This window comes from Coregonus clupeaformis, chromosome 23 (genome assembly GCF_020615455.1).
Source record: "Coregonus clupeaformis isolate EN_2021a chromosome 23, ASM2061545v1, whole genome shotgun sequence".
In the NCBI taxonomy this organism is placed as follows: Eukaryota; Metazoa; Chordata; class Actinopteri; order Salmoniformes; family Salmonidae; genus Coregonus; species Coregonus clupeaformis.
In genome coordinates this window covers 35,741,492-35,768,737 of record NC_059214.1, presented here as the reverse complement: position 1 = coordinate 35,768,737, position 27,246 = coordinate 35,741,492, and the positions used below count along the sequence as shown (strand labels likewise).

Here is a 27,246-nt window from a genome sequence, read left to right as displayed (position 1 = left end):
CTCAACAGTTTCCCTTGTGTATCAAGAATGGTCCACCACCCAAAGGAGATCCAGTCAACTTGACACAACTGTGGGAAGCATTGGAGTCAACATGGGCCAGCATCCCTGTGGAACGCTTTCAACACCTTGTAGACTCCATGCCCTGACGAATTGAGGCTGTTCTGAGGGCAAAAAGGGGGGGGGGGGTTCAACTCAATATTAGGAAGGTGTTCCTAATGTTTGGTATACTCATTGTATATTCTCCACTGAAACTAAGTTAATCAGTTGTTAATGTAGAGCAATCAACTACATTATATTTTTTGTGAGAATTGCAAGATTATTTACTGTATGGTCGTTTAAAAAGGCAAAACGTCATGGCTTACAAATGCATTTGTTGTCATCTAATAAGACACGTGCTCCCCGACAACTACAGTTGACTCTTCCATCTGGGGTCAACAGACACAGGTCACCACAGCCACCGTTATTGACTCTACATGGGGACAGCTCACCTGCAAAACACACAGCCAACCAGAGATATTATAGACATAACAAGAGACCAACAACAGATGCTATAGACATAACAGAAGGCAAAAAGACAAAGTGAGGTGGCAATTATTACAGTATATTGTAACGTCAAAGCCATTCCGAATGTTGAATATCAACAATAAACACTTGAAGTCAGAAGTTTACATACACTTAGGTTGGAGTCATTAAAACTCATTTTTCAACCACTCCACAAATTTCTTGTTAACAAACTATAGTTTTGGCAAGTCAGTTAGGACATCTACTTTGTGCATGACAAGTAATTATTCCAACAATTGTTTACAGACAGATTATTTCACTTATAATTCACTGTATCACAATTCCAGTGGGTCAGAAGTTTACATACACTAAGTTGACTGTGCCTTTAAACAGCTTGGAAAATTCCAGAAAATGATGTCATGGCTTTAGAAGCTTCTGATAGGCTAATTGACATCATTTGAGTCAATTGGAGGTGTACCTGTGGATGTATTTCAAGGCCTACCTTCAAACTCAGTGCCTCTTTGCTTGACATCATGGGAAAATCAAAATAAATCAGCCAAGACCTCAGAAAAAAATATTGTAGAACTCCACAAGTCTGGTTGATCCTTGGGAGCAATTTCCAAACGCCTGAAGGTACCACGTTCATCTGTACAAACAATAGTACGCAAGTACAAACACCATGGGACCACACAGCCGTCATACCGCTCAGGAAGGAGACGCGTTCTGTCTCCTAGAGATGAACGTACTTTGGTGCGAAAAGTGCAAATCAATCCCAGAACAACAGCAAAGAACCTTGTAAAACTGCTGGAGGAAACAGGTACAAAAGTATCTATATCCACAGTAAAACAAGTCCTATGTCGACATAACCTGAAAGGCCGCTCAGCAAGGAAGAAGCCACTGCTCCAAAACCGCCATAAAAAGCCAGACTACGGTTTGCAACTGCACATGGGGACAAAGATCGTACTTTTGTTGAAATGTCCTCTGGTCTGATGAAACAAAAATAGAGCTGTTTGGCCATAATGACCATTGTTATGTTTGGAGGCAAAAGGGGGTCCCAAACCGAAGAACACCATCCCAACCATGAAGCACGGGGGTGGCAGCATCATGCTGTGGGGGTGCTTTGCTGCAGGAGGGACTGGTGCACTTCACAAAATAGATGGCATCATGAGGAAGGAAAATTATGTGGATATATTGAAGCAACATCTCAAGACATCAGTCAGGAAGTTAAAGCTTGGTCGCAAATGGGTCTTCCAAATGGACAATGACCCCAAGCATCCTTCCAAAGTTGTGGCAAAATGGCTTAAGGACAACAAAGTCAAGGTATTGGAGTGGCCATCACAAAGCCCTGACCTCAATCCTATAGAAAATGTGTGGGCAGAACTGAAAAAGTGTGTGCGAGCAAGGACACCTACAAACCTGACTCAGTTACACCAGCTCTGTCAGGAGGAATGGGCCAAAATTCATCCAACTTATTGTGGGAAGCTTGTGGAAGGCTACCTGAAACGTTTGACCCGGTCAGGGTGACGTGTATGCTGTGAGCGAAGTCACGCGCAGGACACCGAGCTACTGGCAGACGAACTTTACTTGCACAGTAATCAACATTACAAACAAAACCTCCAAACAGGGAGGAACAAAATACGCATACACCCGAACACTGCCGACCTCACGGAAAACAATCACACACAATAACCAATGAGAGACAGGGGGTTATAAAGGGAATACAATGTAACATAATGGGAAACAGGTGAAAACAATCAAGACAAACTAGACAAACACCGAAACATCGATCGGTGGCAGCTAGTACTCCGGGGACGACGAACGCCGAAGCCTGCCCGAGCAAGGAGGAGGAGCAACCTCGGCTGATTCCGTGACAGACCCAAGTTAAACAATTTAAAGGCAAAGCTACCAAATACTAATTGAGTGTATGTAAACTTCTGACCCACTGGGAATGTGATGAAAGAAAGAAAAACTGAAAAATCATTCTCTCTACTATTATTCTGACATATGACATTCTTAAAATAAAGTGGTGATCCTAACTGACCTAAGACAGGGAATTTTTACTAGGATTAAATGTCAGGAATTGTGAAAAACTGAGTTTAAATGTATTTGGCTAAGGTGTATGTAAACTTCCGACTTCAACTGTAGGAACATTTAGTAATGCTGAAAGACCAATAAACTAAACGTCACTAGTTTATTAAGGGATAAACCTCAATTAGCATAGTTTATTTCAAGGCCAACGGTCACAACCCCCAGCTCCCAGCTCCCACCAATCCACCATAAAAGATGCATTAGCTCAGTCAGTGTGACAGGAACAAGCAGGTATGGTCCCATCCACCCTGATAACGAAAGAGCAAGGGATGCAGAGAGAAGGGAAACGATAAAGTGCCAGCATCACAAGCGCTCACCGGAGAGATACATGACAAATGAACCATAGTTTTCCTTCCCTTCCCTCAAACCCATTCACGCATCAGTGTCTGTGTTAGGGATGTGTGTGTGTGTGAGGATGGATGACTCAGCAGGCCCCTGGAAGAGCTCCTAGAGCCTCCAGGTTCAGGTTGGCCTCATCTGATTACAGAGGGACAGGAGGACAGACAGACAGGAAGACTAATGAAGATAAGGAGACATTGGGAGAATCTCAATTGCATACTCCTCGCGTCCTCTCTCTTCGCCTCCTTCTCAAAACCCATTGGATGAGAAAGCCAGAGGTCCCTCCCCTCCAATGGTTTTTGAGAAAGAGGCAAGGAGAGAGGACGCAAGGACTATGCAATTGAGATTCTCCCATTCACTTCACATTTCACAACCAGGAGGAAGTGAAAACTATGGTGAGAAGAACAGTGGTCAGTTGGTACATGTAAGAGCGTGACTTGTAGGTACAATCCCCACAGGGATCCCATACATGTACAACAAATGCATGCATTAACTGTACTGTAAAATCGCTTTGGATAAAAGTATCTGCTAAGTGGCATATGAAATAAGAGCAGTATTTTTTCCTTCAACGTTGCAGGTTGTTACTCATCCCTTTGGCAAGACGCAGAGGTCAGAGGGTGATGTCTGCAATCATTTGCGATGATGAAATAAATGAGAAGGAAAAGTCCCACTCAGCATCCTCACAGAGGGAGTCAAGCCGTTGGGACGCCCTTAAGTCCTTCTCCCAATGTCCTAGTTCTTACATATGCAACACTTCAGAGCCCTCCTCTTCAACTCAGGGATACCTTTTTATTCATTATGTTGCCAGCTTTAGTTTCTTCCCAGCTAAATAAGACCATCCTAATTCATCATGCTTTTTTCTTCATATCAAGAGAAGGAGCCCTGGTAGATAAATAAAGTGATGTGACTTGTTTAAGTGGAGAACTATAGCAAAGAGAAGACCCCCAAATTAAATTAAACAAACGCAGGCAAATCTATCTAGTCCACAGATCTATCAATGACAGCTGAAAACCACCAACAAACATTGTTCACAGTAATACATATATTCTTATCTCACACATTTCCTATTATACAGCAATTATATGTGTTTATATGTGTATGCACAGGACATGCTTCCACACACTCACACATACAAATAAAACATTCACAAGCAGTCTCTTTCTCTTTGACATAAGTGATTCTAGGGAGAATACTCACAGCTGTTGGTGTCGTTTGCTACAGCGATGATTCCCATGGGCTGGTGGGGGATGTCTGATCGCAGTACCTTTGTGTCTCCACCTGTGTACTTGTTGGATCGCAGCACGGCCCTGCGAGCCCAGTCTGACCAAAAGATAAACTCCCCATAAATAGCCAGGCCAAAGAACGTTCCTGGTCCTGACTTCACAATGACCTGTAAGTTACAAAGAACTACCTCAGTTAAAGCATTCAGAACTTGGCAGGTATCAAATGCAATGTTACAGTATGTCTACAGTGCCAATATAAAGCCATAGCTAAATCCTTGTACTCTACTTAAACACAATATGATTTTCAAAGACTTCATATGTGTCACTTCTAAACATAAAATGCTTTTGTTTGAAAAACAACAGATTGCACTTGGAAATGAATCACTGCATCATCAATCCCTGTACAGAAAAGCCCACACACCCACCCCTCCCCGAGGTTAGTGCTTAACCCAGATGCTGGCAGAGAAAATGACAGTCTCATGGATAGGGAGGCAGGAATACATCAGACAGACGGCTCCTTTCGGGAGTCTCACTCTGCCTTCCTACAGCTCTGTAGTCTCAGCCATTAGTGGGACACGCTTGTAACCATCATCACATTAGCCCTGCTGCCATACAGGGATTAATAGGACAGGTGTTGATTAAAAGGAGCCCAGCGTGTTACAGGGAAAACAACTGGCCAGCAGAGAGAGAGAGAGAGAGCGAGAGACGACAAGGCCGCCAGATGGATTTTGACTGAATTTATTGACAATAAATTAGATTAGGGAGGAAGCTAGTTTTGTACACAGGGTCTAATTACTACCGCGTTCCAAATCTCTTATAGTCTACTTAAAGTATATGCATGTTCTGAGTATATTGAACAGAACATCATAAGTATTTTATTACTTGCATAACTTTCAATAATGTGCATGAATATGTCAATGTATATGAAACTTCACACAATTTAGTCATGTCTGATCAAATTCATGTTCGAAACATCACATATAAAGTGTCATGTTTTATTAAATCCCAAGAAGACTCTTGAAAAGCTATTTAATTCTGAAGATTATTGTCACTTTTATTTTGGGATTTGGGATGGTCATAAATCTTGAAAATCATATTCAGTGATCATATAGCCACATGCTTACCACCCTTGAGTACCAGTTCTTAATTAGTATTCAGTCTCTTCACACCTAAGAGGTTGTCTTTTCACTGCCTGAATGTGTTAACACCTTATCCCCATCACATACTCAAGCGGGCTCTCGTCAGCATGGGTAATGACACAACGGCTTCACTTAAAATGCCACAGTGGAGTGTGGAGGGCAAGTGGGCCTTAAGAGCTTTCTGCTGTACTCTGTGTTCATCTCATGTCTGTCAGAGCAGAAGGGGGAGGGGGTTTCACACAGTCACAGGCTGTAATGACACTCCCAGATTCCTGGGATGGAGGTGTGTGTGTCTCTCTCTCTCTCATTATAATTGGGACAGTGACGGGCACGCCCCCACAGGTCTCGTCTGTGTGAGCCTTCATTAGCAGGAGAAAGACTGCAGGCGGGGAATGCGGGAACCCAAAGGGTGCAACTTTTGAGATGCACAACCCTGTTTTGGCAAACATATGGGTAACAAATTGAGATGGGTCAAGGTCCTCAGTCACATAGATTGTGTCAAGCACAAATGTTAAACCGTCGGCAAAGAGGAGAGCCAAATTGTAATGTAATCCCTTACATGCTGGGGATACAGAGGGATACATATCCTGGATTTTCACCACTATGAATATATACTATGCATGGAACCTCTCACGGATAAAATTAGACCGACCCTCTTTCTGAGCTCCTTTACTTTTGAAGGGAAATTACTTCTATAATTAAGTAAACCATTCACTCTGTCTTTTGAGATATAATATATGAAAAGAATGCTGAGAGGTATTACAGAAGCTATCCATTGTATTACGGCTAAAATGCCATCAGGCTCAATAGGAATGGGAGATAATGTAACGGGTAGAAAATGAGTCCCATCTCAGCTTAAGGGGACATAATACTTTGACATTTCAGCAGAGAATCATTACCTTTGTGTCTACCATGTTTCAAATATAATTTCTCTCCTCCATAGAAAGCTACGGACCGTGACAACGTCAGAACACATGTTGGTTCAACAAGAAGTAATTGCCTTTTTGTACTGCCTATCCTTTTGGTCCTTAGTGAGATTGAATCAATACGTCCAAATTCCGTGGTCTTTTCTACAGCCCAAGTCAAACAAGCTGCAGCATGTCATGCATGATAAGAGGGGACATTCATTAGAATGTGTTAATGAAATGCCATGATGTCATTCATTCTATGACTTAAATTGAGCCCTTATGGCTGCTTTCCAGGACACAGATTAAACCTAGTCCTAGACTAAAAAGCATGCTTAATCTCCATTAAAAGTGCTTCGTAATCCAGCCCATGGTGTAAAAGAGTAACATAGTGTAACTGTGATAGCATTAAGAGCGGCATACATATGGAATCCTCATGTTGGCCATACTCACATATCTGTGTGAGCCGTCGTAATCACACCTCTCTATCTTCCCCAGACTTCCATCAGAGAAGTAGATCTTCTCAGCCTTGTGGTCGATGGTGAGTCCGTTAGGAGTGAGGATGTCTGTGCTGACGATCACCTTCATGTTGTTTCCAGCCAGGGTGGACCTCATAATACTGGGACGCTGCTCGTTCCAGTTAGTCCAAAACATCAGGCTGAAATAAACATTCAAAAACGTACTATTAACTAGATGGAGATTTGAGAAACCACCTCAAAGAAGTTAGTTGACTGGGAACAGGAAAGATGGATAATAACAGTATGTTTTTTCTTTTCTTTTACTAGTCTTTTATCTCAAGTCTTAAAAGTAATTTCCACCTTCACTGCAAACAGATGTAACCCAGATTCGATATCTCTTTATGCACATTTCCCTTCAGACATCTTTACACCCCCTCAGTGAGGAGGACAAAACAAATGTTCTCTGAAATTGAATCAGGGGAGTGTATGATGGCTTAAATAGGACTGCAATTGTAACTTGTCAAGCTCCTTGGCTTTCTTTGTAGGGTAAAATAAACAATAATCGCTGTAAGAATTATTCATAGGCAGCCATTCTAAATTGCCTGTTGCTCTATCTGGTTGTGTCACTCCTGTTATCTAGTGATTCCATAACTCACGATGGCCTGCATGACCTGTCATCTGCTCCTCATGTTGTGTCGGCTGTGTTAGCGTCGCCTTGCAGGAGCTACTGCAGCTCCCATCTCTGATAAGGCGCTGCCTCAGTTTTGCTACTCAATGAATGCTAGATAGAATGTGTATTCACATTTCTTTGCGCTAACTACTAAGAATATTACAAATTATAATCGTGTGGGAGTGTAAATAAATGGAAGCTCTATCTGAAGTAGGTTTTGCTAAATAAAAGAAATCTCTGAATTGTATTACAGTGTACAGCAGTTATAGATACGCTACTGAACACTGAAAGTAGAGGGCTTATATCCTCATTCAAACTACCAGAGATTGTTTCAAAGTTAAACAATCAATACTTTTGAAGTTCTTCGCAAAGGTTGAACTTGGATATAGGCCTAGGTATGGTTATGCTGGATCCTCCCTACAGTAGAAAATGTTTACAGCATTGAAAGTCTGTATTGATTCATAGGGGCTAGTAAGAATATGTCAAAGAGTGCTAATTTATCATAGCAGGTGAAATTCAAATTATCAGCAGTCTGGAGTTTGTTTGAAACGTGCCAAATTACGAACTGCACGCATACACACTGAGGTCAAGAGTTTAATTAGTTAGTGAACTCCAGGTTAGCATTCTGCGATAACCTTCTTGACAGGTGTAATTACCGTAGTTTGAGACATGCTTTTATTTCTTAATGGATATAACAGGAACATTAGTTTGTTATTGTGAAAGCACTGCAGGCAGTATTTCTTCAAATGTGAGTGTGTCAAACCAATTAGAGCTCTCCTTCACTACACCGTGGATATACAATCTTCTCTACAGAACTGAATACATACAGTATGTGCCATATAACATTATACTTATTGCTCTAACTAAAAAAGTCCACTGAGGTCTGTTTAAGAAGTGAACTTAGTTAGATGGAATTGTCTTAAGACAGCAATACATTTCACTCTGTCCAAGGAGGCATGTCTTGTGTTGTAATGCACCCAATATGATTGTGAGCTTATATATCTGATAAGCAAAGGAATACAACCATAGCCTCAGGCATAGAATGACATACTGCATCTGAAGTAGTAGCTACGGAACTACAGTTGTGTTGCATACAAATTCAGACATCATTTAGCAACAAACTATTAAAAGATCAGCCTGTTCCTAGATGTGGTTGTGCTGTCTTGCCAACTCCTATGTTGTGACAATGACCATTGCAATTGGCAAGACCAGGCTATTGGGAGACTGAGTAGAACCAGAACCACATACTTTTGGCACTCATCCAGGGAGAGGACATGGGGGTGGTCATCTTCAGAGAGTGTGACCACAGCCTCTCTGCTGAAGGAACCGGGACGGCTTTGGTCCACGCTGTGCCTGGTGATGCTGGAGGTGGTAGAGCTGGTCCAGTACAGAGTGTCCCAGGCACGATGGTACGCCAACCCCTCCACTGAACCCACATCTTGGGGGACACAGACAAGGACGTCACCATTATCATCCAACCATCCAGCCTCCACCAGTTCATTGTAAATACTTACATGTAATGGACATGGCATTAATCAACTGGTAATACATGCAGTGTGTTTGATTCCACTGATAAAGGTGGACAGAACTGAACCCACTTCAGGGTGAACAAAGCCAATTATTTTTTTAGATGAAATGTTAACATGCACATACCACCATGCTTCTCTCATTTGTAGTGTAGGGCAGTGTTTCCCTACTCCGGTTCTCGAGTACCCCCAACAGCACAATTTTGTTGAAGCCCCGGACAAGCACACCTGATTCAACTTGTCAAATAATTATCAAGCCCTTAATGAGTTGAATCAGGTGAGTTTGTCTGGGGCTACAACAAAAATGTGTGTTGTTGGGGGTACTCAAGGACTGGAGTTGGGAAACACTGGTGTAGGCAATTACAGCCACAAAGTTGAATTCATTGTAACTCCTGCTCACACACAATATAAACTCTGCACATTGTGTAATATAATAACAAATCCAACAATGTCACATCCACCTGTTCATTGGAAATACTTAAAGCTGCAATATGTACGTTTTTGGGTGACCTGACCAAATTCACATAGAAATGGGAGTTACAGATCTGTAATTTGCATTGAAAGCAAGCTAAGACACGGTAGATATGTTCTATGTGTGCTATTTCTATGCTTCCCTTAGTTTTGGTTTTGCGTCTTTTACTTTCGGTTTTGTACACAAGTTTCAAACAGCTGAAAATACAATAATTTTGGTTACTGAAAATATATTTTACAGCAGTTTAGATGGTACAATTATTCTCTACACTCTAAGTGCTTGTTTTGTCACATAAACTGAAATTAGGCGAACTATTAGAATTTTTGCAACCAGGAAATGGTTGATCGATTTCTGCATATTGCACCTTTAAATGGATATATGAGGCATTAATCAACCCGTAATACATGCAGTGCATCTGATGCCACTCGCACAGTTGATAAGACATTGACAAGTCCAAACAAACATAATTCCAGGAAAATATGAAGTAAACTGAAATCCATGTATCCATATAGGGCACGGGGTAGTCTCTGCCGCAAACCATTGTTGTTCATACATCGACTGGTAATACAGGTCAATTAAAAAATATTGAGTTGGCATATTCCAGGTATCTCATTCATTGAGTGAATTTCTACTGTTCTCTTAGTGAGCAGGGACATATGAATGGCAATTCAATAGTGACCAAAAATACTAAATGAAATCAAATAGATACAGCTAACTGTATGTGCTTGGCATGAAAATAGGGTTTCATCAGAGTACTAGGACAAACATAAAGAACATGTTTGTCCTAATAGGACAAAGCACAGATATTTCTGTCCTTGCTTTGCACTAAAACATCTGGCATTTTTACTGAACCATTGGTAAGGTGCTTGGATAAAACATGAACACCTTAATTCTATCCTAGAACTCCAACTCAATGGCACATGTACTCCTGTGGATTGAGTGCTTAATTGATCAATTCTGGAGATCTAGGATGAATCCAGTGCTTTCTAGAAGCCATAAACCAAACATACAGAATACTCAAGGCACTATCTGAGTCAGCTTGATTGCTAATTAATTGTTTGCAATAAAAGGCAACTGACAGCTTGGTTTTCTGGAAATCGTTGGAGAGGCCAGGGAGTAATTAATGGGGGAAATATGGATGATTAACATCTTCACCCTTCTTCAATGATAGGGTACGCAGTAAAACTTTGTGGAGAAGAAGGAGAGAAGGGGGAGAGGAGGGATAGGAGACGAGGGTAGAGGAGGGGAGGGCAGAGAATAGGGTAGAGGAGAGGGAGGAGAGGAGGGTAGAGAAGACAGTGAAGGAGACGCTTTTAAAAACGATCATAGCTCCTCTTGGTCAAAGCCTAAATAAAAAGTCTCTCTCCAGTCACCCCGTCCGTCTGTGTCAGTTTTGCCAACAGTAGAACATGGTGGGGACGTGGATCAGTGGACTCCCACTGTTCTCCCAGAATGTGAAGGGTGAGTGAGTGACTTGAGCTCCCATCTCAGAGGAGACTTCAGAGGGTGGCAGAAGATGCTAAGCGTGCAGAACAGAGGAATTCCCTGCTCATCTGCCTCCACTCAGCCTTATCAAGCCCAGATTGAGTGGGTTCGAGAGGGAGGACAGACACAACGGCTCTGCTGCCTCTTCTCCTGCCATCCAGAATGATTGACTGACTGGCAGGCTAAAAAAAGGTCCATGTGTTATGAAATGCATTATTTCACATTCTATATGCATTTATTTATTCAAGCCAAATAAATATATTTTGAATTTATCTGTGGGAGATGCCATTTTCACAAGCCCCCATGTGTCCTATAAATGCCCTTAATCCCCAAATACCCTAAATACTCAGGCTTATTTTATGCAGTCGCTGTTCCTTGCAATACTTCTAACCTTAGCTAGCTAATCTTGTAGTGAATGCTGCAAATGCTGCTCTGCTAGGCAGAGTGGTCAATATACCTTGTATCACTCTCTCTGGCCACTTATTTATGTTTTGGTCTGAATGTGGTGAAAATGAGAGCAGGGTAATTTTCTCCATTAATAGTAAGACCTAAAAAACATCCCCCATTGTAACCATCTTATTTGACAGTTAAATGGGTCCCATTTAGGACAAGAAGAATAGACGTGGCCATTACAATACTCTATACTTGATGGAGTATGCATTAAAGCCACACAATACATCAAGGACGCGGACACTTTATTCTCCACAAATGGCTTTTCACAAATGGCTGCTAAGAGCCAGGAGAGGCTGGCTGCAGACCCTAATTTTACATCATACAGTAGGACCCTCATATCACATCATTGACTTAGCACCCTGCCCAACATTCCCAGAAAATTAGCTAAGATTCCGATTAAGTTGTAGATAGTGTTTTATCTAACATTAGAATGATATCCCAAAAACATTCAAATAATGTTTTTAATAACACCTTTTTTATGTTTTAAATTAAATATCCTTGTAATGTTCTCATAACATTCCCAAAAATGTTGTGCACAACATCTGTAACAACCACCAAAGTACATTCCCCAAAACGACCATATCAAGCGTCTTAAAGTAGGAATTATATTGGGTGAGTCTTTTAAAGTTTAACAGTCAATTCTTACACAATGTTTATTTTTTACATTTAGTCTGAATTCCTCATTTCAGACTGGAGTGGCACAGCGGGAGGCACTGCATCTCAGTGCTAGAGGCGTCACTACAGACCCCGGTTCGATTCCAGGCTGTATCACAATCCGGCCGTGGTTGGGAGTCCCATGGGGCAGTGCACAATTGGCCAAGCATCAACAGGGTAGGCCGTCATTGTAAATAAAATGTTGTTCTTAACTGATTTTCCTAGTTAAATAAAGGTTAAAAAATTATAATAAAAAAAAGTTACCCTCTGCACCAGGGGTTTTTCTCAGTCCAATCAAGAAATGTTTTAGCTAGGACTCCGGTACATAGGCGGGAGGCGGGGATGCTCCAGTACAGCAGGTGGCGGTAATGCAACATAACGTTGGATGCCAACCGGAAATAAACCCCACAGAAAAAGAGGCGACAACGGTAGCCAGCTAGCTAGGACAACAGTGGACAGTGTTCTTCACCCCGCCTGTCAGGCACTGTTTTCCCGCAGTTCTGTTAACGACGGCAAGGGCAGGTGTTCGGCAGGCATTTAGGACACTGGGTGCTAGCTAGTTAGGACTCCGGTACACAGCAGGCGGGATAGCTAGCTAGCTAGCTAATGATAGCTAGGACATCGGTAGATAGTGTCCTTCGCCCCCGCCTGTTGGCACTGTTTTCCCACAGTTCTGTTAACGGCAGCGAGGGCAGGTGTTCGGCAGTCGTTAGCGAAGTACACTGGGTGCTAGCTAGCTAGGACACTGGTAGACAGTGTCCTTTGCCTCTGAAAAGCTCAGATAATACATTTTTTCCCTTTTGACCCACATTTTAATCGCATAGACAATCAGGGTAAATGTAGAGTATCAAAATAGTCACACAAGCATGAAGATGGCGTGCTCAATGGGGGGGCGTTTATGCAGGAACCAATGGGATGCTCGAGGAGGGGCGTTCATGCAGGAACCAATGGGATGCTCGAGGGGGGGTTCCTGCCAACATGCAGGAACACCCCGAATTGCGGGCCGCAATCACAGACTATTGGCATGACTGGACAGTGTTTGTGTCATAAAGTAAACAGCACTCACTTTCGGCTATGATCATTCGTCCTGTCCAGTCGTCATTAATCTTCTGGATATTCCCAAAATGGATGTCGCTGAAGAAGATGCGATTGGTCCCTCCAGCGGTTTTCTGGCGGTAATCAAAGGTCAGCGCTATAACGTTCTTGAAGTAGGCGGGCCTCTCAAAGGCCTGGACGGGTGAGTTGAGGTCGCTCTCGTCTGAGAGGTGGATACTCTTCAGTATGGTTCTCTCAGAGTACAGCAGGTAGCCCTCGTAGCGCTCGCAGGCAAAGCCGTCTTCTGCCAGGTGGCCATGGGCACAGGAACAAGTCCTACGCCCGCTGCCCAGGTGAAAGCAGAGCTGCTGACAACCCCCGTTGCTCCTGGCACATGGGTTGGTACCTGTTGTGGCAGAGACAAACACTGTGTTCAAGACTTATTCTACCTCAGATGACTTTCCCCTCATTAGTTTCATGGTTATAAAGTTGTCATTGTTATGATCATTTTTATTGTAGTGCCAAAATTAGAAGTGCTAGTGTGAGATAGATAGATAGATAGATAGATAGATAGATAGATAGATAGATAGATAGATAGATAGATAGATAGATAGATAGATAGATAGATAGATAGATAGATAGATAGATAGATAGATAGATAGATAGATAGATAGATAGATAGATAGATAGATAGATAGATAGGTCACTTGTGTATAGTACTGTACATGAACTGTAGTTTTGTATTTCCCTTGTGCTAGATGTCTCCGAATTGATTTTGACCAATACATACTGTAGATTAGGAAATTAAACAATGCTGCTGATGATGGTGATGGGTGAGAATCAAAAAGGAGCATTAAGTTGAAACCTTAACCTTTCTCCCGGCCTCTATTGAAGACTGTCACATCCTTCAGGTTGACCCCGAGACCACTTCTCATGGTGACTGCCTCGCTGGCTTCACTTTTGAAGCCTCGCCGGATGGAACCGTTGGAGTGAGCTCTGAGGACAGAGAGAAAAGTTTTAAAAAGTAATCAATGACACTTTCTTTTTAATTATTATTTGATTCTTAAAAGTACTTATCAATTGCACTTTATCATACAGAAAATAATCAAGCAAGCATGAAATAACTCAAGATAACTCGTTGGACAAAAGGCAAAGGGATCTGCCCTTGATAATGACATTGAGGTATGCTAGTACATTTACATAAATATGGTACCCCTCATGTGAAAATACTCAGCTGAGGTTCTCCACACTGAGACCTCTGAGATGAAGGGTTAATACCAGGTTAGATTATCAGACTTTACAGCCCACTCTGTGTGCATATAAGGAAATAATAAATTACCTGTCAGACCAGTAGATGTAAGCTCCGAACACGGCCACGGAGAAGAGGTCTACGTTGGCCTCTGACAGTACAATCTCCCTGCTCTCACCCGTCTCAAGGTTGATCCTCTCTATCTTGTCGGTGCGGGCGTCACACCAGTATAATCTATTTTCCTGGAAAGTAATTTGAAAATGCACATCACCATACTATCCCCCTATCCTCTTATGGGGGTACATTGGGTACATTATATCCACACAAAGAAGGATGAGGATAGGATGCTGGTATGAAACTGCTTTAGGATGAGGTGGATGGATCAGAGCTAATAGGACATGAATGATCAGGAGGTGTCTGGTACTGTACCTCATAGTCTATGGAGATCCCGTTGGGCCAGGCAATGCCAGAGTTGACCAGGGTGACCTGATCTGAGCCGTCTAGACGGGCTCGACCTATGCAGGGGCTCTGGCCCCATTCTGTCCAGAACAGATACCTGAGATAGATGGGGGGGGAAGAAAGAAAGAAAGAAAGAAAGAAAGAAAGAAAGAAAGAAAGAAAGAAAGAAAGAAAGAAAGAAAGAAAGAAAGGAAGAAAGAAAGAAAGAAAGAAAGAAAGGCAAACCCAGCAATATTATTGACATCCAACTGGTTGGACAACTGGAACAGATCTGAAAGGACAAATTGTGTGATATAATGTGATACCAAAGTTATCAGAGGCTATGCAAGTGAAATCATATATTGTTTCACTTTAGTTCACCACAAAGCTCTTCTTACAGTAGGCATTTCACGCCGTGTCAACACCAGATCATGAAAGTTTAGTGGCATACTCAAAATGAATCATACTGCACTGCACACAATACCTACAACTGCTAAACAACTTCACATAGGTCAGTCATGACAACAAACATCACTGCAAGGGGACATGTTCCTACTAGTAAGCCTAATGACATGATCTATTTCCAGTCCAGAAACAGCAGTATGTCCCCAGTGATTATTATCGAGCAACATCTTGATCTCTTTCTGGAGGTGGTCAAGGCTGTCTGAGTCATTTCACTCCCTGCTGGTCAAATACACTTATATTTCCTCTGTCCATTTTCAACTTTATCTCTTCTTAGTGACTGTCTGTCTGTTACCCATTCATCTTTCATACACACATGCAGGCGTGCACGCACGCACACACACACACACACATACCCTTTCTGTGGATGAACAGCAATGGCTCTGGGTTGGTCGAGTCCCTCGGAGATGACTACAGAACGGTAGGCACCACTAAGACGGGCAATCTCTATGAGGTTGAAACCATGGTCTGTCCAGTAAAGGTTACCTGTGGGAGGAACACAAAGATACCGGTATTAGAGTTGTACAAAGAACAGTTGTATAACGGACAGTGTTACTCTTACTAATCAGTAACTAAGGAGATTATTCACAACATGAGAAATGTCATTTGAAGACTTGTGTAATTTATCAATTTGACTCAATAGTTTTAATGCATACCTTTATTTATACAGGTTAGTCTCATCGAGATAAAATCTCAGGAAATGTTTGATGGGGGTACTGTATATCCACATAGGACCACTTAAAGTAAGAAGACATTTTGTACATTTTACAGAAGACGATACTGACCAGCAATCCAGTCCACTGCGATGCCCTCTACCCTGCTGATGCCCGTGGTAATGATGTCCTCCCTCCAGGTCTGATCCCTCTTGGCTCTGGAGATTGTGTTCAGGCCCATGTCTGTCCAGTACACTGTGTCATTACCTGTGGAAAGGTAAGAAACAAAGTAAGGAAAATAACTGCACACTCGTAATATTCTACAGTATATTAGTTGGTGCGTAGACTGCAAACTTTTGGTATTCTTTAGTAGTCGTGCGTAGACTTGAGCTCGTCAGTAATAATTTTCACCTAAATTCCAAGAGTGTGGACCTGATCTTTTTGTACTATTGTGGAAAAGGTAGGCACATAACATAGCCTCCTTCTTAATATAACTGTTTTTTTAAGGAAGTCATCTTCTTAATATTACAACTACATGCTCCATTTCACAAAATGGGGATATAAATTATGAGTATTGTTCACATATCCATTCAGACCTTATTTCCTTGTTGACACCGGGACATTAAAAGGCTATTGTATTCCAGGTTTTATTGGAAAATAAATTGCATATGCAAAACATAGCATCTAAAATGTTATGATCCTTTCAGATTATAACTCTATTTCATATACGACAGGATGAAATACGAAGTCATTCTTTTCCGAGTCCAGCCTTAAAGCCTTAAGTACATTTGGTTATTTGCCTGTCAGTTCAGTGGGCCCAGGTTGTCGGGAGGATAGGCAGCATTATGTGTTTATTTGCACCCTCCTGTTTATACAGAATTCACACTCCGTTAACACATATCTTACATGTGACAGGATCCAGCTGGAAGGCTTTCATCTTTTTTATGCACCAACGACCTGCCTCATAATTATATGCAAATTGTATGTGTGAGCTATCCACCGCTGCTGCTGTTGCTGGCTGACTCTGTGCTTAGCTGGATGTTTGCATCTTCACCTGTTTAACAGCAACAAAGGGGAGGGCAACTAAGACCTTATGCATACATAAGACTAAAACCAATTTTAGCTAAAGTTAAGTTTTTAGTTTCATAATTTCCTAAAATGCAAGCTGTCGCATATCAAGATTACCATTGACATGCAGGGTCTCTGAGACATTTCTGACATTAATTGTCTTTGAGCTTTCCATACTGTGGGAAGTGCTGCCTTGCAACACTTATTTTCTGCCATACCTTCATCCCACTGGGCACACCACATCATTTCAATGTGGATAATTGGGTAATATTTGGTTGAGACGTTGATCAATGAGGTTACAACCTATATTCACCCACTCAAAAAGAAAGCCAAAAGTTTGTTGAATTTCCTATGTGTTATCACTAGGCTTTCAACCATCTAAAAGCACAACCAAATTCCAATGGAAAAACAATGTCAGATTTTGGGTTTAGTTGTCACCCAAATGTCTATCACTGAGCTTTCATGTCAACCATTTAAAAGCACAGCAAAAAGTTCAAATGGGACTACAATGTCAGATATATTGTTTATTTATACAACAGATGAATGTGTTCTCAATGTGCTTCATGTAATAGCACAACCAAATGACCTGGATTGCAGTTGAGATTACATTAAAAGTACATGGTGCAAGTGATCAATGCCGATTATTATTACAGCAATTGTGAAGATCTCCACAGACCTGCAACGACCTATGCATGCTATCTTGAACATGCACGCTTTATATGATTACATAAAAATACATTTTATAGTTACAGTAACCTCAATGTGGCCATGTTACTCATTTTAAGATTGAATATTATATTAGTTTGGAAGATGGCCTTAACTTTAGGCTATAAGTAATATTGGATTGTGTTTGGTCGACAACACAACCAAATATCAACATTTAAAGGAGAAGTAACCTGATTTTAATTCCAGTTTGTCTACAAATTAATAATTGATTTGTTGGATTCATGTCTCCATCTCAACCAAAAATATAAGTCAAAGAATAGGACTAAATAAAATAAAACTTTAATTCACTTTAAATAAAGTTTAATTTAGTACTATTTTTTTACTTCGATTTTGGTTGAGATGGAGACGTGAATCCAACATATCAATTCTTAATTGAATTAAAGCCAGGTTATGTCAGTGGCACAGATGGAACTATCCAAGCAGAAGATACAACTCCTTCAAATGTTGATATTTGGTTGCGTTGACAACCAAACACAATATCACTAAATATCAATTCATTTGAAATTAATCAGAGCTTGAAACACTAGGCCTATTGTATTGTCTATTTTTAGTAGAATTCTGGGTTAAATCATAATAATAGCTGTTGATGACTTTGCAAATGCTATATAGGCCTAAATAACATAATTTATTATTAATATATGAGTGATAAAGTATAGTCACATTTCATTTGCTCTGGTAACAGTGAATCTGCACTATTTAGTTTTTAAGTGGGGATCTCTCAACAATCATTCTCATGATAGCACATTGGTAATATTTAGTGACAAATATCATAGCTAACTAAGCAGGGTAGCTGTAGATAAATAAATTATCCAGTAGGAGGTGCTGCCCAGCCTATAGTTTTTTTTTCTGATAGTGGATATAACATTGAAGATCTGACAATGTTTTAAAGGTACAAATTCAACATATTTTATACAAAGTTTGTCTATGTTGAAATGTGGTTAACATGATGACACTATCCTGTGGTTGAAATTGCACCCTCAAAACAACAGTTGATTACTTTTTTCAAATCCAATGTATTTTCCACGTTGATTCCACGTCACAATATTTTGACAAACTGCATTGAAACAACGTTGATTCAACCAGTTTTTGACCAGTGGGATCCTATTCTATCATATTTGGGCAGGTAACATCTTTCCCCTCCACTCTTATCTCTAAATCATGTGATGTTTTTGTAAACAAAGGTTTTATGCAACACTTACAGTGCTACTGTGCGTGCATGCTAGATAAAGCTTCTCTTTCCCAGTAGGCCTATATGATTGTTGTCATCAAGGAGCCTCGTGGCAACATACAGTATATGAAGCATAACTATCCCTTAGTTTATTCATTCGACAGTGCACGTTCAAGCACTTGTCAGTGTAATAAATCCACCATATTTAGAACATGAATTATGCAAGCGAAAACCCCATTATATGACAAATGCCAGCACAAGCCATTGGGTTAATGCATTACCATTTCCTTGTTACCTTCATTTGATACAATATCTTGGGAATTGCTTTGTGTCATGCCTGGTTCAGGGGCATGTAGAGAAATGGTTGGTGTTTCTCATGAATCTCTACTAACATGGACTTATTACTCTTTCATCTGTGCAGCCCTCAACAGCACCACTAACCATTATTCAACCGGGTTGGAGAGAATACTACAATAAAGGTCGCTCTAATTTTTTTTGCCTCTCTCTATCTTTCTATAATTCTCCCTCTCTCTCGCCATTTTTCTCTTGATTACAAACTGCCATTTGGAGTAAGTTTCATGTATAATGCGGAAGACGTCATGCAGGGAACAATATAAAGGGGTCATAAAATCAATTAAACTGTAGGTTTAATTGTTGACTGAGGAGATGTATTTAATGACTGTGTCCCCACTCTTATTTATTATGATCTTAGATCAGCAGTCCTACTCTGAGACGCTTTGTGAATACGGGCCCTGGTGGTACCTACCTGCATGGAAGTCCACCCCCACAGCGAACAGGGTCCCAGTGATGGGCATCAGAGCCTCCATGTTGTCATTGGGGTCCAAGGCGATCCCTCTGATCCCCTCATGGATGGAGTACATCAGAAATGACTCAATGCCTACAGAGTAGGAGAGGAATTATTACATTACTGTAACATACTGTTAGTCTCTTGTGACAGACCTAACATAAATATGTTAATGGTGTGTACGCAATATGTGGTTCTGGATTCCAAGATTAACATACCGTAAATAAATATGCATAGAGTATATTTATCACAGTAATATTGAGTATGTTTTTTCGTATGATTACAGAGGTTTATATAGTATTTCATTAGCAACAGCGAATTCATGTCACAGACCTTGTGGTTACTCTGATGCTAGGGAGTCTGAACTGCTCAATGCATTTGTTGCATGGCCACTTAGGTTGTGTTCCAAACAGCCCATAGAGCCAATAGGGCTCTGGTCCAAAGTAGTGCACTATATTAGGATTAAGGTGCTATTTGGGATGCACACTTAGTTAGAGCAGACTTGCTGTCTTACCCTCACAGGACATGCGGTCGGTGCGCAGGCTGTAGCCCACAGTACAGGAGCAGCTACGGGTGTTCTCTGACGTGGGGAAGCAGAGCTGGGAGCAGCCTCCATTGTTCACCTGACACGGGTTCCTTCCTGGAAAGGCCATGGTGAATAGTGTATTAATAAGGAGATAGGACACCATTGTTAGCTTCATGGACATCTTTACTAAGATAACATTTGAAATGTTATTCAGAGCACTATAGGTACTGTAGTACATCATGGTGTCACATTTCTGGATGTCAGTAGATGGAACTGAAAAGTACATAAATAAATGTGCGTGTGTTCCTTACCTCTCTGTCCCTCCCTGTCGTAGACCTTCATGTGAACCACTCCGCTAGTCTTATTCCTCAGAACCACAGGATTCCGTCCGTCTCTCTTGTTCACTGTCCCCAGATGGGCTGAATCATCGTCGGCCCACCACAGTTTGTTACCTGAAACAAGGAAATGTCCTTAGAAACCACATTATCACCATATCAACTTATCTGTCTGAATTGTTATTGTGTTATTTAACCTTTATTTATTCAGGAAGTCCCATTGAGATCAACAGACCTCTTTTACAAGGGAGACCTAGATATATTGCATGCATGAAACCTGGAATATATGAGTTCTGACAATGTAATAGGCTACTGATGATGTAACATTTCATGTAGTGAAATCCCCAAAAATAAACCAGTAGTGTTGTTGACCCAAAATACTCTATCCTGAGCCTCTACTACACACAGGTACGTGTTTGTTGATCTCCATGTTTGAGTGGACCTACTCCACTGTTGTAGACTGTAGAGTACCTGCCTGGTATTGTTCATTGCTAAGTGCTTCTGAGCAGGAGAAGTGGTTAAGGAGAGGAGACTTGTGTCATGAGTTTGGAGAGTGATGTGTCCATGTTTGGAGTGTGTGTCTGTGTGTGTATCACAGGAGGTTGGTGCCAACTTAATTGGGGAGAACGGGCTCGTGGTAATGACTGGAGTGGAATCAGTGGAATGGTACCAAATACAGCAAACACATGGTTTGCAGGTGTGTGATGCCATTCCATTTGCTCCGTTCTGGCTATTATTATGAGTTGTTCTCCCCTCAGCAGCCTCCTGTGGTGTGTATGCATCCCATTTAGGAGTGGAGCTATCCCAGCACCCGCTGGTGAAATCTAGTGACGCTCACTATTGGCCTCAGACTGGACTAGAGCAGTTGCCTTGCCTCAGACGTGACAAGGGTTTTCCATTCAAAAACCCAGTGGAGTGCAATGAACCTCACTGAACAGCTGCAACCAAGCTCACCTAACACTGTGAACTGCTGAAAGGGCCACAGTGGTGTACCTAGAATAAATATTGGCCAACTTTCCCAATCTGAAAAGTGATCTATGAACGAAATGTGTTCTGAAGTTAGCAGAGGGACTATACTTTTATATTTATTATAACTGCCATTATCAACAAAGATTCAGTACATCTTTCTCAATGTATGAGAATTGAAGTGGTTATACACAGATGTGGTATTGCATTTTGCAGTCGCAGACAGTGGAGGTGCTCCAACAGAAAAATTACTTTCAAAAATATATGTTTCTTTTATTTACAATTATTTCTTATAATTGTGTATTTTTATAATAAATTGCAGAGCTGTGACAATTGATTGTCTGCTTTAAATCTATTGGTGCTATTTTTTGTGTTTATTGCTCAGTTCTGCAAATGAATAACTATTGTCAGCAGGGAAACTGCTAGATGACTATGATTGCACCCTAGCAGTGTCTAAAAGGCAGATTTGCCCATAAAGCAGTTAAGCCTTCAAATTGAGGAAGAATCGAAAAATTTGTCTTTTTATCAACATCATCCACTCCTCCAAAACCTCCTCATCAAAAACAGATGGAAATGTTGTGTTTATCCTTTATCATATCTGACCACAGACTATAATGAAGTAAGATGTTACCTATTTACAATCACTTTCTAAATGTAGCCTAAATCTCAGTTGTTGTAAAGCAGAGAAGGAAGGAACCCACTACAGTGCAGTGTAATAGCTTTGGGACGAAAGTCAACATTAAAAAGGAAAGTAAAACTCATTTTCTGGAATCAGCCAAATTGCTTTGAGTGAGACTGACAGCCTACATGCTGCTTCCCAAACAGTTGACCCTCTGGATCACCTAGTCCAGATTAGCTGTGCTTTCTGCATTCATTTGTTGCCACTGGGGCCAGTGGGTAGTGGTGATTGCTTGGTTGTTGCTCATCGTATTTAATTTAAACCTCAACCACTGGGTTGAGGCTGATGGATGGATCACCCACACCGTCTAAACACCTTACGTAACACATACACAACTTCTAAACACAGTCCCTCACATCTCAGTCTAGCCCAGCGAAAAACAGTAGCACGTATCTTCAGGAGTTGAATGGATCAACCTGTCACGACTTCGGCCGAGGCTGCCTCCCCTCCTTGTTCGGGCAGGCTTCGGCGTTCGTCGTGACCGGAGTACTAACCACTGCCGCCCCAATCATCATCACAATTGTCTTTTCTCGTTATCACACACACCTGGTTCTAATCCCCTAATTAGTCTGTGTATAAGTGTTCCCTCTGCCCCCTTGTCCTTGTGGGTGATTGTTTATTGTGAAGGTTAGTGAAGCTCGGTGGAGCTCGTGAATTTTGTTAGACGGGAGTATTTTCCTGTGTGCCTTGTATTTTCCAGTGCACCTGTTTTGTGCCCTGGAGTGTGTTTGACGCAGTTCTGCGTAAACCTGTATTTTGTGGATTAAAGCCTGTTATTCTGTGATTTACCCTTCTGCGCCTGACTCCTTCAACACCACCTCGTCACACAACCTGGTGTCACACACACTGCTTTCATTACCTCCATTCACAACTGTTCTTGGCAATCATCAGGATGCATCAGTGATTGGGCAAAAAACATGCAATTGTTGACATTTTGGGGGAATTGCCATTTGTTGTGATTAAGCTCTTCAAAACACCCGATAGCTCCATCGACGACTAGAATAATTTTGCTACTCATTCTGACACTTTTAGTTTCGAGTCTCAACATGCTGTTTTAATACTTCAACTGAACATTCTCATAATGGCGTTTGTCATGCAGCAGCAGCAGCACACACACACACGGGGGGCAATAGATCCAGGTCAGCTCCCTGTTATATCTCAATCTCTCTTAATTGACACAGGCTGACGGTTGAGAACAAGCCTAACCACTACAAATACAGCCTTTCATTGATTAACACAAGGCAGACCAAAGGCCTCCGCTACAGGAAGGAACTGTTGTTTAATCAGCGTTCAATAACTTTGATTAGCTAATTCACAATGGAGCAGAGACTATGGAAAGCAGTTTTCACATATATTAATTGTATTTTTGTATATCAATAATTACATTTTTGATACTAATAATTCAACAACAAAAAATATTAAAATAAAATATGAATCGATATCAATAATTCCAGTTTTTGATATCTATAATTAAAATGTGCACATTATAATGACCTTCATGGGGGCGGGATTACATTTGCATGCTCCTACATACAGTCGCTAGTGAAAGTCTACACACCCTTTGCACAGTCTTCACATTTTGCTGCCTTAAAATAATTTTTTTAAGTAGTCAATTTTCTTCTTCACGATTGGCTGATCCCTCCTAATGACATGGTTGGACATGACTCCAACAGGGTCATCAGGAGGGATCAGCCAATGAAGTTGGAAATCCCACCCAGTTGACTATATTAAAATGGTGGAAGTCCTCAATGGTGCTGCCCATGCTAAAATGGCCTTTTGGTCACTAGAGGCCTCTATCATTCTCTATGGGCACAATGTACAAAGCAGAATGTGCGCTCTCCACTCTCCTCTGGTATTTATTTAGCAACCGTGATAAAACATCACTCCAGACACAAGCAAAAACTCATTCATAAATGTAGCCGCCTATACACCTAAACATGAATGATCTGACATGCTGTACTGCATGGAAACAAGACTATGTTTCAGTCTGATCAACTGTAGGCTACTAACAGCAGTTGCATAGTCTAGCCTAATATGCGGCCTGTCCCTCTGGCCAGGGTAAATGAAGCGGTAACATTGTGCATTTATAGCCCATTTGTTTGTGAGAAAATGTGAATCGGATCAGATTTGGTTTATATTCAAACCTATACTTTTAAATACAAAATGATTAACTGGAATGAATCAATAAACACAGTAGCTGAAATACTAATTTTAATTAGTCCAACAGTTGCATAGGGCAGGACTATGATGCAAAGCAGCAAAAGCAAGCTCAGCCCTGTGAGTTTTATTGTCCAATCATGTTGCTTTCTCTGTGTATAGGAAACCCCCTAGTTCTTTTTTAACATGTAATTCATATGAACAAGTAAAAGGTTGCTGCAGTTTGACAGGGTTTTCATCTAGGAGTTTTTTTATACCATGTGACCTGATTAGAAAAACTCTGGTCCCATCATAATCCATATTAAACGTTTTTACAACAGATTACTCACGTCATACCATATAAGGTCCAGAGTTTTACCCGGTCAGGTTACCAGATCAGGAAATATGATGGGCCCCAGAATTCCACCACACCACTCTGGGACCTGTGGTACCACCTCTGAACTATGGGGTGTGAAGACATACAATACGCAAACAATATATTTTTGTTGATTTATTTGTATTAATTTGTACAAATTTATGCAATTTTTCTTTCACTGTAGAAATATGGAGTAGCGTGTGTATATCGGTAGGATTTTTAAAAAATTGAATAAATTATTTAATTTAATTTTCAGGCAACAAAATATAAAGACTCTCTCAGTGCTCTCTCCACCCTCCTCTTCATTGGCATTCATTGCACTAGAAGCTGACTGGTTTACATCTTAATAATGCTAAATATTCGACATTTATAATATAATTATTGATATAAAAATAATAATTATCGATATTAAAAATGTGTTTCTCCATTGAATCCTATGGGGAATTATTGATATAATTTTGGGGGGGGATTTTATTATATTGTGCAAAAAATATATTAAAAAATGACATCTAAATTAAATTATTGATATAAAACAATTACATAAATATACAGCTTTCCATACTAAAACACACAAGCCCATAACACTAGCAAGCAAATAAAGCTAACAGTATCTAATAAGAAATGTGCCTTCGGAACAGATGGTGTACAGTATATAATCAAGAACATATGAAAAAGCAAACAATATTACTGAAACTGATGGATACCACAGCGTCAATTTAATTATAGATCTCAACAGATTATTCTACATTCAATAAATGTGGGTCCTTTCCAAGAGGAAACTGGGTATGGATTTTTAAATGAAAGCTTTGGAGTTGAGAGTTGGCTGGAGAATAAATCCAAACATTCATTCCACACCATGGACTGAACTACAGATGAAGAGCAGACATCTGTCATTCACCTTTAAAGATGATTCACTGGGGAAAAAGTTGATATGCTTTTCACTAGGAAATGTCATCAACAGATCATATTTGGACACAATGTAATTTTCTTGAAATAACATCACAGCCTTTCTTCAATCCCACAGCTGTAAATAACCTATACTGTATGTACTTGATGCAAAAACATTCTCAGCAGGATATGTTTATAGTTTACAGCTAAAACCTCGCCTAAGTACTGAACATTATTTCAATATCAAAGCAAATATCCATTAGGCTTACATAGCGATAAAAAGACATACACCTTAACTCATATTTACTCTTTATTTTTTATTAGTTTTATTGATCATGGGTTGGATCTCTTTATATGACCCTACTGTATTTGGTTTTGACTATGTTTGTTGTGTCTGTTCGGTTTGTTGGTTATTTTGGGTTGATTTTAAATTTGAACGAATAGCTTTAAATTGGACAGGAAAATATATTCAAACACAATATTTGCAATTCCATGGTCATGGGTTATAATTTGAAAAGTCACAAAGCTACTGTGTAAGATATTCTTCATGCATCTACGTTTTGTATTGCCATTGCAAAACATTAGTCTGACCTGTTTGGCCACTCTTCTCATTAGTAAGCTCATAAATATCATACCTTGACATTTTTATGATAATTGGTATTATGAACTAAGAGTTATGAACAGAGGTTAGTGACAGTTTTACAAACACGTTTCACGCACGCACACACACACTCTTCCCTAAAGCCCCTAGAAATAGCATTTGACCTTGTGGGGACTAACAAAATGTCCCCAGTTGGTTACATTTTTATTTGTTTACTATTCTTCTGGCGACTTCTGGTCCCCACAAGTATAGTTAAACACATCCACACACACACACACACACACACACACACACACACACACACACACACACACACACACACACACACACACACACACACACACACACACACACACACACACACATACTTCCTTTCCAATATCCAACATAAATACAAAACCACTGCACAATCGTTCTCTATCTTTGGCAGAATATAAATATGCCACTCAAAGCAATGAAAATAATTTCCACAATACAACCAAACTTTCATTAAGTATGATAGATGGTTTGTTGTGAACACATCATTCCACTGTTCTACTGTAACCTTCTACTGCTTTCAAACTTAGTCATTAGTCTTTGTCGCCTTGCATTCCGGCTCACATTTTGTGGAATGCGATAAAGTCTCAATTTTAACAGCAAGAACATTTTACTTTACTGTGCTTCCTCCATAAAATAAAACAAAAAAATGGTCGTAAGTTGCGAACTTAAAAAGATATATACTGAAGTAAATGCATTGTCACAGTCGTTCCAACCTCCATACCTCCGGACTCTAAGTAGACACTATAAAGTAGCTAACTTCAATAGTTGTTTCTTTACTTTCTGACCGCCTAATTAGTCTTTATAAACTTGCAGCGAGAGAGAGGCACGCTTGTTCGTTTGCTGAGAAATCAAAGGTGCATCAAAGGACAGCAAATCTTTCTTTGACAATGTTTCTGACCGTCAACACCAAGTTAAAACAGCAACCTTCTGTCACTGCTTCTCATTACCACTCCTGGCAAACAGACATGTATCTTCGTACAGCAAGAAGCTTCCTCCCAATTGTCCAGATTGTAACTGTTAGGACGTGTAGTTATTTAAAATGTGTATCCTGAATCCAAAATGGTGTAGTGAGAGTAATGCAATTTTGAAGCCAGATGCTGTGCGCTGAATTAAATGTCTTATGCACTGTGGTCTTACTTTTCCCTTTCCATCTGGTCTTAAATCAATTACATTAACAACCTCT

The 27,246-nt window shown here is 40.6% G+C and overlaps 1 protein-coding gene across 1 annotated transcript in view; it reads right to left on the bottom strand.

Moving 5' to 3' along the window:
• Positions 1–27,246, bottom strand: part of LOC121536153 (low-density lipoprotein receptor-related protein 1B) — a 189,014-nt gene that overhangs the window by 86,928 nt on the left and 74,840 nt on the right. The window contains exons 20-32 of the mRNA XM_045206691.1: positions 20,355–20,495; positions 20,032–20,157; positions 19,479–19,610; positions 15,883–16,017; positions 15,454–15,583; positions 14,627–14,753; positions 14,288–14,439; positions 13,820–13,944; positions 12,980–13,354; positions 8,572–8,761; positions 6,649–6,853; positions 4,126–4,318; positions 363–488 (exon numbers count right to left, since the gene is read on the bottom strand). Coding sequence (XP_045062626.1) covers positions 363–488; positions 4,126–4,318; positions 6,649–6,853; positions 8,572–8,761; positions 12,980–13,354; positions 13,820–13,944; positions 14,288–14,439; positions 14,627–14,753; positions 15,454–15,583; positions 15,883–16,017; positions 19,479–19,610; positions 20,032–20,157; positions 20,355–20,495 — 2,157 coding nt within the window. The remainder of the gene's footprint in view (positions 1–362; positions 489–4,125; positions 4,319–6,648; positions 6,854–8,571; positions 8,762–12,979; positions 13,355–13,819; positions 13,945–14,287; positions 14,440–14,626; positions 14,754–15,453; positions 15,584–15,882; positions 16,018–19,478; positions 19,611–20,031; positions 20,158–20,354; positions 20,496–27,246) is intronic.